The sequence below is a fragment of the Myodes glareolus genome, chromosome X (assembly GCF_982192425.1).
Source record: "Myodes glareolus chromosome X, mMyoGla1.1, whole genome shotgun sequence".
NCBI lineage: Eukaryota > Metazoa > Chordata > Mammalia > Rodentia > Cricetidae > Myodes > Myodes glareolus.
Window position 1 is genome coordinate 43,185,004 of NC_142053.1, and position 14,509 is coordinate 43,199,512.

A 14,509-nucleotide genomic window follows, 5' to 3' on the forward strand; every position below is an offset into this window, starting at 1 on the left:
AAATTGGGATGGCTTCATAACACAATCCCTGCCAAATGGAATACAGGGCAGTATCCCATCTCTGAGATTAAGGATATCAGTGTTCTATTTTTAGTTATTCTTTCTATGTATAGGCATTATACAAATCATTCTGTTGTTAATGTCTTCTGCCCACTTAGGATTGGGGCCTACCTCACTGGATGAACTCAATCAACAGAATAATCTCCTTAACGCTGTATCCTTGGCTAGAGGGAGGGGTTTCTAAAGCCTTTTACAGTAACAGACTATACCTTTGAATGTGTGATACATCTATTTTGTGTGTGTGGATTCTAATTCGTTTCATTAAGTCCAATTACTTCTAATTTCTTTTATAACTCTGTTATGCTAACTTATCCGTCATTCCAGTTGAATTTGACAGTATATAGTGCATGATTACTCTATAATCATTTTTAATGATAAAATGTTTGACAGTCAGAAGTACAGAATTTTGACAACTCTCCATTGCTTTGTTCTACAAACTTCTTGAATGAGGCCATGCAAAAGATGTCGTTTACTGAGAATAATTCATAAAGATACACCCAGAAGTGAAAAAGGAGTTGAAGCTCTTAGCCGTGAATTGAGTACCTTCTTTTGGACATTGTGAAGTTCAAAGATTTCTTGCAATAAATGTTATGAATCTTGAAAAGATGGTTCATGGTGATAAATAGGTGGCCTTAAGGAAAAGAAGCATAACTCATCAACTTACATGTTGAATATTCCTATTGACATCAAAAGCACATAGTATATTCAGTAAGAAACTGACTAAAGGGCCATTTGAGTGAGTTTCTATTTAGAAATTATGCCTATCTTGACAATTTTCACAAAAATATACTTGAATCATCTAATCTATAATCATGAATTTCCTCTCTGTATGTGGAAGTGTTCTTTAACTACTTCTAACAATGCTTTGTATTTTTCATTATAAAAGTCTTAAATTCTTCTTATTAAATTGTAGTCATGGATCTGGATGTTTCATTTACATAAATGAATTTATTTACTTTACATTGTTGAATGTTTGTTGCACATTTGCATAAATATGATTAAGTTTTCTATATTGACATTGTATCATGTGACCTTACAATTTTTTCTAGTAATTTTGAATTGGGTATATATTTGCATGTTCTTTGAGAATTTCTTTTGCATGTTCTTTATGAATTTCTGCATTTTAGATGATGTCATCTACAAATAAAAGTGGGTTTATTTTTTTTCTTCTACTACTTCCCCCAAGAAAATAAATGAAAGAAGAAAAAGAACATGACAATAGGTCATTTGGAATAGTCTTTTATTATAGAATTGGAAGAGATAGATGATGATTATTTATGGTAATCTCAGAATCAATCAACATTTAAACAACCCTTTTTGATAAAATTTCTCATACAATCTCAGTATTGCAAAGGGGATTTCTTAGCACAATCCGAGTATGTATATTCATATCATCTTACTATGGCAGTTTAAAGAGTAATGTAGATATAACACAAGCTACTGACAAAAGAACTAAGTGCTTGTGAATGCAAGTAGGGACTGACACAGTGGTTAGTGAGGCACTGATGGATGAAGAGATATTCTTGGTACAACAAGATGAGAGCAGTAAGGCTCAATATGGGATTCAGTATTGAAAAATAAGCACAATTCTCCAGGATCAAGACCAAAGTGCAATGGCACTTCATGTTCTCAGAGACCTTGGTGACTACTAACGAATATTCAATGAGTGATCTTCAGAAGATCCATTACAGAGAACTACATCAGCACCGACAAGCAAGGAACAAAGAACTGACAATTACCAGCAAATACTGAGCAACATTAGATGTTAACATTTCTAAGAAGTTGTGCCTTTCTAGCACATCATTCCACTTTTTGCAGAAGCATCATCTACACCATCTATTTATACACAGAGCTGATGTGTGCCAAGAGTACAAGACAAGCAAAAGAACACCCCAGTTCTTGAGTTTTGTGCACAGATGGTGTTAATGTATATGCACAGGGTTTTTCAGATGAGTTGGTTGCAAAAGTTCCATGTCATCTCATTGCTTTCTGATGTCCTCAATTAGATGACAACACCCAAAGGTGGTCCATTAGAATATAGTTTGGTAGCAATTGGCAGTGTTTTTAAATGGTGAGGCCTAGAAAATCACAACTACTGCAGGCTGGAAAATGAGCTCTTGGTGGAGATTTGTCTCTATTCAGGTAGCAAGAATGTGCTGCTGTTAAGTAACTACAATATTACACCTTAAACAACAGTTTACAAATAACTTAGTTGTTTCTTATCCTAAACCATAAGACTTAGCCATCGATATGTTCAAGTCTCAAATAGAAACATTAGTGTAGATATGACTAAGCTTGGGTTGGCGGATTTAAAGTATGCTAATTACCAAAAAGGCTATTCCTCAAAGAAAGGTGCCCGTGATTAAGCAGTACTCAGTTCAAATGATGATAAAATCTGATTTGCCAATAGTCAAGAAGTTCAACAGGTTGGATAAGTAGGTGTCTTTAGATGGAAACAAAATATATAGTTTCATGGAAAGGTAGTAGATATTCAGGTCCAGTAAGATTGGCTTGTATCAGCACTATATTCTGATTAATAGGCAGAACAGAATTCAGATTCTAGTCTCTCAATGACAAGAATATTGGTAGGATATGATGATGCCACTATGATCGCAAAGAACCTGAACAAGTAAATAACTAAGACACAGGTCAGTAAAGAAGATAAAAGCTTTGGACTCTGTCCTAGACACACAAGCTATAGGACTTGAACCATCAGAGTCAACCAAGATTTCCCTTCATTGGTAAGGAAGTGAAACTCAATATATTGTTAGTGTTAATATTTTGTATGTGTGACTCAGACTGGAGAGACTTTTATCTGCAAAATTTCAAAATTCTTGAAAAAAATGGCCATAACTAGAAAGTTCCTGTTCGTTGTCTTCATCATTGTTGCTGTGTCAAGTTTGGTCAGGGGCCATCTTCCAACCAACAATTTCCAGTTGTTTAAATTCCTGGCAACATAAATATTCGTGCTTGTTTTTAAGATGATGTCACAGCAACTCATTTGTATTTTGCAATTTGTGAAAGTTAATAAATCACTAAGGCCAATGGTGAAAGGGCTATGTGTTTACAAAGTGATTTCCTATACTCCTTTTACTTGTGAGCTACATTTTTCTCCTTGCTGGAGTTCGAGAACGTTTAGCAAGGCATTCTCTTGTGAAATGATCAGCCTGGCTACAGTAAAGACATAACTGAGTTTCTTGCTGGCGGGCTCTCTTGGCTGGGGTGACGGGCAGTTGGGCTCCCTGATTTTGCTTGGGCTCATCCTTGGCTTGTAGACCTATGGGACTGAGGAAGGATTGGTGGTGATTGCTTGTGGACGAGAACATTGGAACCTGACTTTCTGACTGTAGGAGTTCTGGCCTGTCTTTGTATTTTTTGTCTAGCTGAATGCACTGAGTGACCAAATCTGGTAGATTGCTCATTATATCTGTGATTTCTTCATCCTGGGTAGGCTCAGTTTGTTCCTTTTGGAAGTTGTTGCTCTGACTGGTCTCACTATAACTCAGATTTTGAGGAAGAACTTGGAAAGCAGTAGCATCCTGCTGATTGTTGTCTCTACTGTTAACCTTAACATTCAGAGGCAGGGTAATTTCTTGTTTCATGGGTTCACCAAATGACTGCTGTAACTCAAGAAGCAAGTTTTCATATTGTTTCAATAGATTACTCTGGTTGGACTCAGAAACGACATCACAACTTTGCATCTGCTGAGATAGGTAGTCAAAAAAGTGCTTGACTCGGGCATCATCTGCAGGATTGGAAATCTTGAGAGCTGTCAAATAGGTAGTTACCTGAGCAAGAAACCCTGTGGCACTGGTTGGCTTACCATGAAATTGAGGAAGATGGTTGCCTGAATAGGGTACAGATATCACTGGGGTATTCGGGACAGGCACAACTTGCTCTCTTAAAGTGGGGTTATCATCATTTGGGTGCTGCATTTGTGATGGTACAATCAGGTTATCTCCTTTCAACAAGGAAGTCTCTGCCTTTAAGGTAGGTGGCGATTCTGTATACTTTTCCATTGTCTTCTGGAATTATGTAGAACTGGATAGAAATTCAGTATCAGTATATAAGACCAAGGGGCAGGCAGTGGTTTGGTTTGGGATCAGAAAAGACACTGTCATGTACAAGCAGGAAACAGCTATTCAATGTCACTAGAGAATGCTGAGAGTTGAGCTGAAGAGATGCCACAAGAATGTTATCTTCTATTCCTCACAGCTTTTTCATGGAGAATGTCAGTGTTCAACACGCTCAGAAGACACACATCACTCTGGAACACACAGAAGAGAGGATTTGTATTAAGGAAATATCATAGACACAGTAATATTTCTGCCCTCTCTTTCTTTGTAAGTATAGACATTAAACTTCATACTAACCCTTTATTCTAAAATGTCTTTTATAATCACTGTCAAAGATTTTAGATTAGAGTTCAAAATAGCATTGGCTATCATCCAGACCAACAAAATTTATGATTTCACAGATTGAAAACAAAGACTCAGAGAAACAAAAATGTTCGCTCAAGGTCACCCAGCTAGTTAATATCAGATTTGGTATGCTCATCAGGGCAGCAATCCAAAACAGCACTTCCTCCAGCAATTCATATTCTGCTTGAGTGTTATGATACATCATACTACTGATCATTCAAAACCTGATATGGGGACAAGAACATTGGATCTCAACAGAGGGGTTTTTTAGGAATACAGAAATCCAAGTCCCATCACGGACCCACTGAATAACTTTTCACACTTTGTCAAAATTTCCAGTGTGATTAGAATGTGTATTGTGGTTTGAGAATTACTTTGTTTAAAATGAAATGATTACTGACTGTATTTCACACTCACTCCTTTAAGTCTATTTTACTGCCAGATATCTGGATGCGGTGTTGTTAGTTAATCTGTTTTTTTCCCTACCATGTCCTTGTCTGAGGTCACATTTTTGTTGCCATGGAAATAATTAGGACATCACAAGTAAGATGAGTACATAAGGTTGAGAACCTCACAAATAAGAACAGGATGTTCTTAAAGGTATAAAGATAAAAATGTTCAACACTCTTCCAAGAACTGATAAATAGGATAAAGTAATGAATAAAAATCAAAAATATTCCCCTAACATATAACATGTCAGTTGGTTTGAACTATGCTTTACTTTAGTCTCTTTCATTGCTCTTCCTTTCGGGGCATATAATCTATATGTACTTATTAAAGGACTTTTAAAAATGTACTTATATGTACTACCAGGAGGCAAAAAAGTACATCACTGAATCTTTCAAACTATCAGTCTCTCAATGGATAGGAGGTGGACCTAGGGAAAAAAACCAATATTACTGTCATGCTACGGGGACATAGCAACAAATAAACTCCTAGTGGCATTCTGCTCTGCCCATGGATCAGAGTCTTGATCATCTATCATGAGAGAAGCTTCTTTGTGCAGTAGATGAGACCTAATACAGACCCATAACTGGACAATTTATAGCTACTGAGAGCCCTTGAGATGCCAGTCCTAAATGATGTTTTCATCACTTTCTCTTCCACCAGGGTTCAGGAAGCTATGTAGAAAAGAAGGCAGAAAGATTGGAAGAGCCAGAAGGGATGGTGGGCACCAAGGAAACTCTGTCTTCCAGATACAAGAGGACTGAATGAATATTTGAACTCAGAGACTGTGGCAACATCCACAAGTTCAAACCAGGCACGGTCCCAGGGCTGGGAGGGGGAAGTGGATACCAGCTCCCATACCTAATCGAAAAGCTATGTCCAATTGACATCCGCTTGCAAAGGAATCATTATTTTTCTCCAGTGGAGTCTCATTGGGTATATTAACTACACTTAAGGGGGAGCCCATGCCCAGCAATAGATGGTCTAAGGATGGACCCATGCCCAACAGTAGATGGGCAGCACTAAATGAAACTCAGTGATATTTTTGTAGATTGTTTTATCTCATATTGCTTTGTTTAGGTATTTTTGTTTTACAGGCATTTTGGTTATATACTATGATGTCTGGTTTTATGCTTTTGGTATGTGTTTATTGTGCATTTTTCTTCGTTTTTGCTGCTGGTTTGTTTGTTTTTATTTGTTTGATTTCCAAAGTGAGAAATAGAAAGGATTGAAGTTAGCAAGAAGTTAGCAAGGATTGGGGAAAAGTTGAGGGAGGGGAAAATGTGATCAGGATATATTATATGAATATGTATATATACATACATATATATATATATATGCATATCTGAGCAGTAACTGCAATCAATGCACTTGGACTTGGGAGTCCAATTCAGGAGAGATTAAGAATTTGGAGAAAGGTACAGGCTAGTCAGAGCTACAAAGTGAGATGTTATCAGTAACACACAATTAACCAAGACTTGTTTTCATAGGTTTCTTTGAACAGTCCAATGCTCTAGACTAGTGGAATGCATTGTAAGACTGAAACAGCATAAAACTATAGTCTAGAAGTCTGTGACAAACACTAGTAAGGATTACTTTTGATCACAAATAAGTCATTTATGTGTAAGTTTCAGTATATATATATATATATATATATATATATATATATATAGTCTAGGTGGCAAAAACACAGGATTTCTTCTAAAATGAGTTCAGTACAGTTGAGCGATGAGTGCTTACTCATGAGGCCTATGCATATCACGTGCCGATGGAGGAGAAAGAGCCATTTCTTGTTTCCTTTTCATATCTTAGTATTCTGGAGCCCTGTTATACCTTCTAAATACCTCCTTTCTAGGTTACCATCTGTGACTATATCTTTATCATTCTTGATCGGTTTCAACCAGTACTAAGATAATAAAATGTTAACAAGAGCTAATCATCAGTTTATCTCAGGATATTACTTTTTACTCAATATGTGTAACAATCAACTTGGTTCCAGTGTCTAGAAAGCCTGCTTCAGGGATTCTGGGGTGGGTTCCAAGAATCAGTACTCTCCCAACCTGGACTGCTCTTGATTTGTGATGTAGATAGTTTCTGTGCAAAGTATGGTACCTCAAGGAATAAAGATGTAGTAGTAGTGTCACAGAGAAGTAAGGATTGGAAGGAGGTATCTTTCAAAATAAGAAGGTGCTTGAGAGATATGGCAGAGTTGATGCCTTATTTGACTTTTACATAAAACCCATAAACAGCAGACACCATCTTTCAGACAGCAGCAGAATGCAATACACAACAGGCTCTGCAGAAAGAATGATTTGGGCCCAACCCAACCGACTCAACCAAAAGCTGTATGGTCTGGGCAATTTATATAATCTCTCTGAGAATCACTGTACAAACTTTAATATATTTCTTACAAAATATAAGCTCAGTATTTCTCTTTCTCTCTGCATAATATATATATATATATGTTTCTGTTATATGTATATAAAATGTGTGTGTATATGTGTTCAACAATATGTTTGTGTTCAAATGTATATGCATGGATCACAGCTTTTCTCCTATGGCATTATTCATATTGAATGCATGTCATTAGTCAGTAATGTATAGCCTCTGGCCTAAGTCAAGAATGAGTTTTCAATTACATTTTGTCTTTAGTCTTAACAGTGCTAAATGTGGTTATCAAGGCACAATATTTCTCCAACTCACCATGAACATTTTCACAGCACAATAAATACATCTACTCATAAAAGAAATGCTTCTAACACCTACCTCCCAGTGGTTTTCATGGCTAACTGGAATGAACAGACAACTGCACAGCTCCATGCATATGGAAAAGACCCCATAAATGTTAGGTATCATTTTTCTAGGTCCATAGGTGTGTCATCTGTGTTTTATAAGTCAAGTTTCACCTTTTCCGACTTCAGAAAGGTGACACAGAGCATTATTGTTTATTATATAACATTTCCTGCAGTATCTGGGGAAATATCCCATAATTAAGCCATTAAAATTTCAGCAGGAAAAATGTTTGAATATTCATACTGAATTGGATATAGACAAAATTCATGTCAAACCAGGCCAAGTTTTGCTGCCAACTAGGTTTTATCAACAAAATAATGAAAAAGTGGCTTCCATCTCATAGGCCTCTTTGATTTCAGAATTGAAAGAAGAAGCATTTATAGATCTCCAGTAAACTCCTTTTTTTTTAATTGGCAAGGTATGGTTATAAATTTCCCTTTATGCCTTTGCCTTTTGCCCTTTCCTTTTATTTTCAGCAATTTCATATCTTTGTGAGGGCTCTTGATTCTATATAGCATTATGTATTCAAGGTGGCTTAGCATTTAATATTCCTAATTATGTAGCAGGGATGAAACACTTGGTAAGATTAAAAGCATTAGCCTACATGCAAATCATAGAATGCCACTGTTGTCAATGGCAAATACCCATTCCCTCGGAGAAAATATACCTGGTCATTTCGGTTAGAAAATTACTTTTTCCTAAGATCATTGACCTTCTGTTGGATTCCCAATAGAAGATACTATTGCAAAGACTACCAATCTGAAGGATTGGGCCTTCAAGAGCCAAAGCAGAAACAAAGCAGCAACCTTAAATGCATACGTTTTGGAGCATCAGACTAGTATAACTGGACCAGATCCGATACAAAACTGCATAGAGATAGACCTTTTCTTAATATGGACACAACACACTTCAGTGATGACAACCATAACTCCAAATACTTTTAGTATTAAAATACTTTTAGTAAACTGTTGTGAACCATTTTCTTTATATTCATTTGTCTCAAAAACATAGTTAATAGTTTCTCTGGACATAAAATGTCCTTCTAAAACCTTTTGAAACCACATTGGAAGAAATACCTTGCTGTAGCTCAGATCTATAATGTGCTACAAAAAAAAAGGGTTTGGTTTTTATCTTAGCTCAAGTAGAAGCTGATGTGACCTTTAAGATGTAGGACATGACAAAAGGCGCAGATCACCAATGCAAGTTTTGAAAGGGATACTGGGTTCATAGTCCAGTCTTTATTACTCTATTTCCATGTTCTGGACTCTATTAAAAGCCTAAAAGCAGCAGGGCTGACTACAGATCAAAACCTCCAGACCAGTGAGCCAAAATTAATCTTTTGCTCCCCTTATCTGACTGGTTCTAGTAGCAGAAAACTGACTGTCTCCGGCCATCAGTGCTCTATTGTCTGTAAGACAAGTTTTTCTATCTCTAGACCTAAGTACCTTTATCTCCATACTGAAGAATATTGGGCTTCTTAGTAAACTTTAGTGTACTCTAAAAATTATAACTCAAGTGGTTAGCAGAGGAGCAAGGAGTGCTTCTTTAGACATTCCTGGTAATACTGATTTAGGTGATCCTCAGCTTTATCTTGAAAATATTAGAGACTGACCACACACACATATCAACACACACACACACACACACACACACACACACACACACACACTGTCTCACATATAATTACAAGGTTCTCAGAAGCTTCTGGACTTTTACCATATAGAATTTTTGATTTCCTATGTGGAAAGTCTGGGACATTGACTCTGGGATGAAACCTGGCAATATGACTAGTAAATATCCTGTGCAAGTGAGGTTGAAGCAGAAATTGCAGCTACTGCTTTTGAGAAACTTTCGGTTTAGTGCTTTCGAAGGTCATGTTTTAGCATTGTCTACATTTTTGGATGAAGGGAGGAGTCAGGGCTTCACTTTTTAGCTTAGATTGGACTGAAATTGCTATGTAGCCAGGGGCTGGCCTCAAACTCACATTCTTCCTAATTCATCAGCCAAGATTCCGGGTATGTACCTCAATACTGAGTTTGTCGTTTTCAGAAGTAAAAAATATATATATATATATATGTGTGTGTGTGTGTGTGTGTGTGTGTGTGTCTCCCAAAGCCCCTAAAGTATGGTACATGGATTTTTTTTTTTAAGCCTTCAGTACTTTCTTAAGTAGTGTTTCAGTGAAGGTCAGGTCTGGGCACGTGACTTTCGGCTAACTTGGAGATAAAAGACCATAGGTAACAGCGGAGTTTACCCTCTTCTTGGGACTTTGTGGCTCCCTTCCAAAGGATACAACATTCTATTCTTCTTTATCTATGAATAACAGAATAGTTGCCCACAAACCCCCTATTATAACCACAGCAGCACAGCTGCCGTGACTTACGTTCTCTTGGCCATTGAAATGAATCAGAACTCTCAGACTTTCTTTTAATTTTCTCTCTCCTTTTATCCTCAGCCGGAGCCATAGTTTAGCTTTTTATGAAGTTACAAGTAACATGAAAATTCCGTCCCCCTTCCCCAGTTTTCCTTAATAATGTTTCTTAAGTTATCAGGGAGCTACACTTGCTACATGGAGATTTCTCTAAGATTTTATCACTCAATAGCCACTTTCATGTTCATTATGTCATTTCCTGGCTACAGTTTTGCCGTTTTTCAAGTCATAAAGCAAGCTACTGAAATCTTAAGTCTAAGTCAGGGAGCAAGGGAGGAGTTTGAGACAGAAGCAGTATTCTTCAAATGACTCTCATGGAGACTGCTTTATTCTCTGAGATGAGGAAAGGACTAGTTAAAGCTAGAATTGGGAAAATGGGAATAGAGATGGGATGACTATCTTTGTAAGATAAGTTGCGAGTTCTATATCATTGGAGAATAAGCAGAACTAGAATTCCTCCATGGTGGGACATTAGAATAGAGACTCCAAGTGTCAGAAAACAGCGAGGCATCATAAAAGTGATATTGTTCTTTCAGACCCATGGATTCTATAACTTGCCTGAACGTGGAGATAAACTATGAGGAAATGGCTGTTAAGTGAGTAGATTCCCACCTGCATGTCTCCCACTTAAGCCAAACTTTACCCATTGTGAGCCCATACTACAGTCCCTATTCCTGGGGGAGACTTAGCGCCTAAGATACACAGGTCTTGTTTACTAATTTGAAGGCTTAGCTGGGTTTCTTTGTTCCCTATGCTTACATCATTTCAAAGAGTACATGCTGTTTCAAGTAAACAATTAGGGAAAGAATGGAAAAATTCTGATCTACAGATCGCAAATAGTCATAAAATGAGCCCTTTAAATTTGAAATGAAAGGTCTTCTCCTGCATTCGTGTTCCCTGCTGTCTCTTTCATCTTTAATTCATTAAGTGCAATTCACTTAGTGCTGAATACCACTTGCAACTGATGAGCTGACAGAGCCTAGCCCACTTAGATTCAAACTTCCTTTGCATTTGCAGGTCCCTGTGGTGTTGGGCAACCTGCTGCTCTGCTCAAGGTAGAGAAAGCTTAATATATACAACTTAGTATGTATCATGTTTCCTGGTTGCAGGAAATCTTGTAAAAGCCACACATTAGTAGTCGTTCTCAACCTGGGGGTTGTGAACCTTGTGGGGTCAAATGACTCTTTCACAGGGGTCTCCTAGCAGATATCTTGCCTATCAGAGATTTACCTTATGATTCCTAACAGTAGCGACATTACAGTTAGGAAGTAGCAACAAAAATAACTTTGTGGTTGGGGGTCAGCATAACATGAGGAACTGTATTAGAAAGTTTGAGAACCACTTGATTAGAGAGATCTTACAAATGAAGAATGTGAGACTCAAGAAGCAGAAATTGGTTTGAGTCATGTTTATGGGCCACTGTACCCTGGTCTAATTCCAGGCCCTTACTAGTTAGTGTTTTTGTCCTCACAAAGTCTTGACTGAGAGGGAGTAAGTTATACAGAGATTATATGCTCCATGACAGTCAAGAACGGGCACTCTGTTATTCCATAGCTGGTAACATCTCACATACGTGTAGAGGATTTTGTGCTTTCTAAGTATCCTACTACTATTTCACTCATCTCTTGGATAAGCTGTGAAGTTGGGAAGGCATGGCAGCCTCATTCAATCCAGCTCGGTAAAATAAGGAGAACATAGAGTCTGTAGGAAAGTGATGGGAAGTTTTTGATGTGAATTGGGGGCAGGGAAGCAAGGGGTGGGTATGGGTATGATTAACATACATTATATATATATATGTATGACATTTTCAAAGAAGAAAGGAAAAAAGTGTTTAAAAGACTACAATTATTTGATGTTCAATTTGGAACTAGAATCCTCAGCATGTGTATTTAACACAACTGTGCCCTTGAAGGTAGTTTTCAATGGTGTTTTTTTTTTAATCTGAAAGTTTGAAATGAGATACTTTGAATCAAAATCCAAATCTCACTTAACCCAGACTGTGAGACCTTTAACAAGTTACCTCTGTGAGCCTTAGTTATCACATCTGCAACATCTGTGTTGCTAAGAGAGTAAATTTATGTATCTCACATATAGCTGAGGCAATATCATATATACAATTACTGGCATTTAGTAGATGTCAACATTAGCAACCATTTACAGCATTGTATTTTCTGCAGACACTGGAAATGTGCTGTCCAAAAATCCTTGTCACCAGCATCTGTTTCTATCTGAAGACCTGTATTGTTATGGAAAAAGTAATTGTGCCCATCTTCAGATGTGCAGCAAAAAGGTGGCTTAATATAAGTCATTTAACATATGACCTGCCCACATATTTTTCCATTGCAATATTTGTATCACTTGTAATGGATTATTAAACATCTATATCTCTTATTAAACTATAAGAGAAAGGAGAGAAAAATCCAACTTCATCATTATATCCCCAGAACACAACATCCTTTTTTCTATATACAGAGGCACTCAGTAATTCTCCTTTGAATTTATAACATTTATCCACAGTAGCCATAGACACAACTAGATACTGCAGAGCTGGTTCTACTGTTCCTATCCACTATATAGATCATCTTTTATTCTTTACTAAAATGAGCAGAAAATCCATCCATGTACCAGTGCATCTAAAATGTGTTCATACCACAGATGTGTTAATCAACCATATAGAAATAATGTAGGTAAAGAACTGATGCATTTGGGTTAATGTTCAGGAGACGGGTTTCCCAACCTTATACTTACTCACTCACCTTTGGAGAGCAGTGAGAAGAAATGTTTTGTTTGGATGTGTATGTAATTTAGCTTGTACCTTTTCCTCTGTTAGAAAAGGTTTCCACTATCCCAGACCCTAAATCAAGATTGTATAGAGACTTGGAAAGAAAATAAATGCAAATGAAGAGTTATTTAAAGATATGGCATTTAAAGTTAAGCTTTAGTGAAGATGGGAAAATCACTTACCTCTCATGTATAATTGGGCCACAAAGTTGAGCAATGCGGAAATTCTGGAGAAAATGAAAACAAAAGGTAGAAATAGGTGGGATTCTCTCAGCGTTTGACCACCAACAGTAGCAAACCAATTTCTATATCCTTATTACTAGAGCTATCCCCTTTTATATGTTGGCTTTCCTTAGCTCCTTGACATTGAGACAGACAGTGGTTTATGCATATCTCTGACTTTAACAGTTGCTTAGATGCTGGCATTCTTCTTAGGCATGTTAATGTCCTTAAGCTTCATTTTCATTATGCATAATTGGAGCCTCTATTATCCACCACAGATGGTTGATCATTGTGTTTAATAAATCTTTAGTGAATGCTTGTTTTGTGCCAGACACTACGTTGGACACTAGGAAACAGTAATGAGCCCTCATGAAGTATAACACTGTAGAACACTGGAATTCATGCATATAAACTTCTTAACTTAGCACTGCTTTATAACATCCACTTAATAAGAGATAGCTACTGTTGTAATACTTAAGATATGAGGATGTACTAATTAGCACAGGATCCAGAATTAGATTTGGATTTCAATTCTAGTTTAATGATATCAACATCATGTAATAACTCTGAGGATCTAGATATGTTTTAGACTTCATCTATGCCTAAATTTCTTCACCTATGCCTAAATTTCTTCACCAGTAAACTAATAATGAACATAAATTTTTGTAAGATTTGGGATTTAAAACTTATCCTTTCTAAAGGCCAATAACTCTGGTCTGAAAATGTTATAAGCTAATCAAGGGTAAGATGCATCTCAAACTTACTGCAATTTGCTAATGCAAAAAGGAAAATTAAAGAAAGAATATTGTTAGAAAGATCACTAACAGGTCACAATCTATGTGCAGATATTGACAGTTCATAGGTACACAGTCTATGTGCATATATTGCAGGGATTGACAGTTTATAGGTAGTAAGTAAACAGTTCCCTGCTTAATATCCACCACAGGTGAGAAAACATTGTTACTATACTCATGACCCTTCCTTACAACAGACAAAAATGTAAACTTTGAACTTCTGACTCAAGGAAGGTCATGATTGCTTCTTTCTTTCTAATAAGTCATATTCCAACAATATCTAAATTTCTATGCATAAGACTGGCTTAAAATATGTTTTATTGGCTATATGTTTTACCAAACTAAAATGATTTGAAAAGCTTAGTTAATCTTTTAGCTTTTTTTGTTTCTGTTTTTTGGAGACAGGTCTCTCTCTCTCTCTCTCTCTCTCTCTCTCTCTCTCTCTCTCTCTCTCTCTCACACACACACACACACACACACACACACACACACACTATGTAGCCCCAGCCTGCATGGAATTCACTATGTAGACCTGGATGGCCTTGCGCCTACAGAGAGCC

The 14,509-nt window shown here is 36.9% G+C and overlaps 1 protein-coding gene across 2 annotated transcripts in view; it reads right to left on the reverse strand.

Moving 5' to 3' along the window:
* Positions 1–1,283: 1,283 nt before the first annotated feature.
* Positions 1,284–14,509, reverse strand: part of Rtl4 (retrotransposon Gag like 4) — a 389,540-nt gene continuing 376,314 nt past the window's right edge. For both annotated transcript variants that reach the window (XM_048441927.3, XM_085684322.2), the window contains 2 exons: positions 13,117–13,160; positions 1,284–4,327 (listed from right to left, as the gene is read on the reverse strand). In XM_048441927.3, coding sequence (XP_048297884.1) covers positions 3,162–4,079 — 918 coding nt within the window. In that variant the 5' untranslated portion in view covers positions 4,080–4,327; positions 13,117–13,160 and the 3' untranslated portion in view covers positions 1,284–3,161. The remainder of the gene's footprint in view (positions 4,328–13,116; positions 13,161–14,509) is intronic.